This window comes from Eurytemora carolleeae, unplaced genomic scaffold (assembly GCF_000591075.1).
Source record: "Eurytemora carolleeae unplaced genomic scaffold, Eaff_2.0 scaffold823, whole genome shotgun sequence".
NCBI classification, from domain to species: Eukaryota; Metazoa; Arthropoda; class Copepoda; order Calanoida; family Temoridae; genus Eurytemora; species Eurytemora carolleeae.
Window position 1 is genome coordinate 111,433 of NW_019396720.1, and position 3,592 is coordinate 115,024.

General features: G+C 30.9%; 1 protein-coding gene across 9 annotated transcripts in view; it reads right to left on the bottom strand.

Annotated features, from left to right (window-relative positions):
• The window catches only part of LOC111707769 (uncharacterized), a 9,401-nt gene extending 7,986 nt beyond the window's left edge, over positions 1 to 1,415 (bottom strand). For 3 of the 9 annotated variants that reach the window (XM_023480910.1, XM_023480909.1, XM_023480917.1), the window contains exons 1-4: positions 1,284 to 1,414; positions 1,133 to 1,177; positions 871 to 971; positions 340 to 399 (exon numbers count right to left, since the gene is read on the bottom strand). In XM_023480910.1, coding sequence (XP_023336678.1) covers positions 340 to 399; positions 871 to 971; positions 1,133 to 1,177; positions 1,284 to 1,343 — 266 coding nt within the window. In that variant the 5' untranslated portion in view covers positions 1,344 to 1,414. Of the gene's footprint in view, positions 1 to 339; positions 400 to 753; positions 781 to 870; positions 972 to 1,132; positions 1,178 to 1,283 lie in introns of those variants that run through there. The other 6 variants (XM_023480913.1, XM_023480911.1, XM_023480912.1 and 3 more) reach the window with 5 other exon arrangements.
• Positions 1,416 to 3,592: the final 2,177 nt, after the last annotated feature.

Sequence of the window (3,592 nt, forward strand, 5' to 3'; positions counted from 1 at the left end):
GGTCATTAGAGGTCGTAAGAGGTCATTAGAAGGTCAAACACTGGATTTGTTGCTGCTACTGGATTCCCTGGGTTCCCAGCTTTCGTTTGATATGCATTAAGCCATAGTTGAAATATTTTCTATTTGTGGAGGTCATTAGAGGTCATTAGAGGTCATTAGAGGTCATTATAGTTCAATTTTATTTTATTATAGGAATTTCGAACCCTAGTTAGGCGTGCACCCAAAAAATTGGAAGATTTGAACCAAAAATGAAGGCAGGGCCCCCCCCCCCTACATCAAATGTGCCAACTCCACCATCCCCTTTTTAAAATATATCTTAATCTATAAAAAGAGGTTTACCTACGCTGAATCGAGTCAAATGAATTGTACATACTGTCTCTCGATACTTCATGAACGCTTCTTATAAAAAAACTAAATTAATTCCAAAAAAAATATAGTTTTTCATTGTTTCATTAAATGAAAAATATGAATTAAGTTGGAAACATATTTAGATTTTATCTCTACTGAGAAATTATATGCTTACAAGAAACTTTAAATTTCCAATCCTAACATTTTGCAACCTGATTGTGTAAAACTATGGCATTTCAAACGTTTACCATTAGATCTAACAGAATTTAAACTTTCAAATTTCGAAGGCCCATGATCATAAGGCTCGAAAAAAGATTGAGTAATAAGTCTATTTGTCTAAGGATTCTAAGGTTCATAAAAAAAAATTTCATTGAGTCTTTTATTTATTAAATTTGGCATTTTCATCTGTGGTTTCTGATGTATAAATGTATTCTTTGTATTTACCTAAGGTTTCTGATGTATTAATGTATTCTTTGTATTTACCTAAGTTTTCTAATGTATAAATGTATTCTCTGTATTTACCTGTGGTTTCTGATGTATAAATGTATTCTCTGTTGAATAGATTTTCTAACTTCATTTTGATCTAAGGTTAGTTTATCAGTGTTATCCATCCATCGAAGAAACTAAAATTAAACAGTTTCGGTTTGTTGGAAATCAAGCCAAACCAAACCTATTTTTTTTTCTCGTTTTAACATTTTTCTCTTTGATCTTTAGTCAAGAGTTTAAGGGTTGAAACATACTAGATTTTTTTTATAAATTTTCATAAAACTTGTCTTTTTTATACCTGGTCAATATCTTTTAGGAAATTTATTATATCACCCAGAGTTTCCTAAAAAATATTTTTGTAATTATTGATATTATTATTATTTTTGATATATTTATTATAATTATTATTATTATTATTAATATATATATATATATATAATATAATATACCTGTTCTGACCCTGTATTAGAATCATGAAACCCAGAGCTTAAGTTATTGGAAAAATTCATCTTGGACGGAGTAATTAATTATTAATCAAATATTTGTAAATGTTTCGTCATCTTCTCTGAAATAAATGTGTGATATTCGAAATTTAGATTCGAATTTCAAAAAGGAACTCAGTTCTTGCCAAAAACTATATATTTGCAACCTGATGGTGTAAATGTCTGATATTTCAAGCTGAAATTAGCTGATCTAACAGAATTCCTTGAGAAATATGAAAGGTCTACGACATCGGGTTGCAACGAAATACGGATCAAAATCAGAATTTTTGGCAAACTATAAAAGAGATGTCGATAAAGTAGGCTGGGAGAGGAATGTAAAGAGAAAAAAAACATCTAATGATTCACAGTTTTCTTTTTATCCTGCTGTGGTTGACAAATTTTAAGTATTTTAAAAATCGAATAATTTTTCGAATTAACATTTTCAAAATAACCATAATTCTGATATTTTAAGCTTTTCTATATCAGAAACTAGGCTACGGATAACCCCCTAAATTTAAAAGATATTTGTGATTGATATTTTTTGATAAGATGTATAAAACTGCTTCGAATACCCCTTTTAACTCTTTTTACTGGGACACCCTGTAAATGATTTATTTGTGTAAACCCTATAATTTGTTATGACTAAGTCAATTCAAGTTTTATTTTCATAAAAGGCAATCCTGCATTGCTAATTACCGTTGTTATTTCAATTTGTGTGGTTTAATGTTAACCGTTTATACCAGACATTTTATTCGTATCTTTAAAAACTGGAATTTTTTATGTAACTTAGTTGAGGCATCAGCGTAGAACAGGGGGGGGGGGGGNACCCTCTCTCCCTCTCAAAACAAGTTACTGACGTAACACCCAGTTCCTGAACCCTCTCCCCCTCTCAAAACAAGTTACTGACGTGACACCTATGTGCTTAACATGTTTGATTAAAGAGCATTTTCACGCATTTGAAAAATCTAAAGTATATTAATGTATTATATTTACAACACAAATCTCTCTAGAAGGGTATGATTCATTTGTTGTACTATCCTGCTTTGTCTTCATAGTCTTTATGTATTCTGTACAGCAATTGCTCTTTGCTGCTTAAAAGTCAACTGGGTATTTCAAATGAACTGATGTTTTCAGTGATATAGGTTGTTCCATATCATATTTCATCGTGCATATGATTCATAGATTGAATTATCTACGGTTTACGATGTAGGGTTGCAAATTAACGGGATTTATAGAAAATCAAATTTCTTTTTGTAAATCTAATATAACGATTTGGTTGCAGAAAATAATTTATTATTCTTGCGCATTTCATGTAATTTATGAAAACTTAAATAATCCAATAAATAAACGCTCTGTAATACCCCAAATATTATTATGACCCTTAGGACCAATGTACTAAGGCAAGGAAAGATATTTTAGAGGTGTACGCATTTTTTTGTACTGCAGTGTACTATGTCTTTGGGCGGAAAAGTAAACATAAGACGGATGTCACAGCCTGACATGGGATCAATTTTCTAAAAAGTAATCTATGAAATATTCTGGAAACTATTATGTGAATTTTCAAAATTATCAAAATTTAACGCAACTTCCTCGGATACTAGACGAACACTGAGGCATCTATTCTTGTTTACAAAGACCGCCCAGAGAGAACTGGTTTCAATATGTACGCAGAGTATACACGACCGCAATTAACTTTCCTTGCATCAGTACCTTGCTTACGACTATCTTTGACCTATTGGAGTTTCGAATATATTTTTTAATAGTTAAACATTTCCTTTTATTTTTAGTTAAGCAGCTTATGTTTCTTGTTATGTATGCACATCTGATTTACTATTATACAATAACAATCAATCCTCTAGTTGATTGATTGATTGATTGAAGATTGAACACCGGCCCATGATTAGATTTGGATGCACAAACAATTTTGAAAAAAGAGAAATATACAGGGTATTAATGATAAGGTATTCAGGGTTTAAATTCAATATAATCCATATTTTCGGAAGATAATAAATTAAAAAAATTAAATTTTTCATTTGTTCTCATGTTTTCAAGGACACCCTGTATGGTCAGTTCATTGTTAAGTGTGTAAAAACATCTGGAAAACAGACCGTATGAATCCCTTCAAAATATATATATATATATATATATATACGGGACAAGGAATGTAATCTAACCCTAGGCTTTTTACAACTAAACCATGGCAGATTTTAAAACACCCAGTTCCTGAACCATCTCCCCCTCTCAAAACAAGTTAATGACGTAACACACAGTTCCTG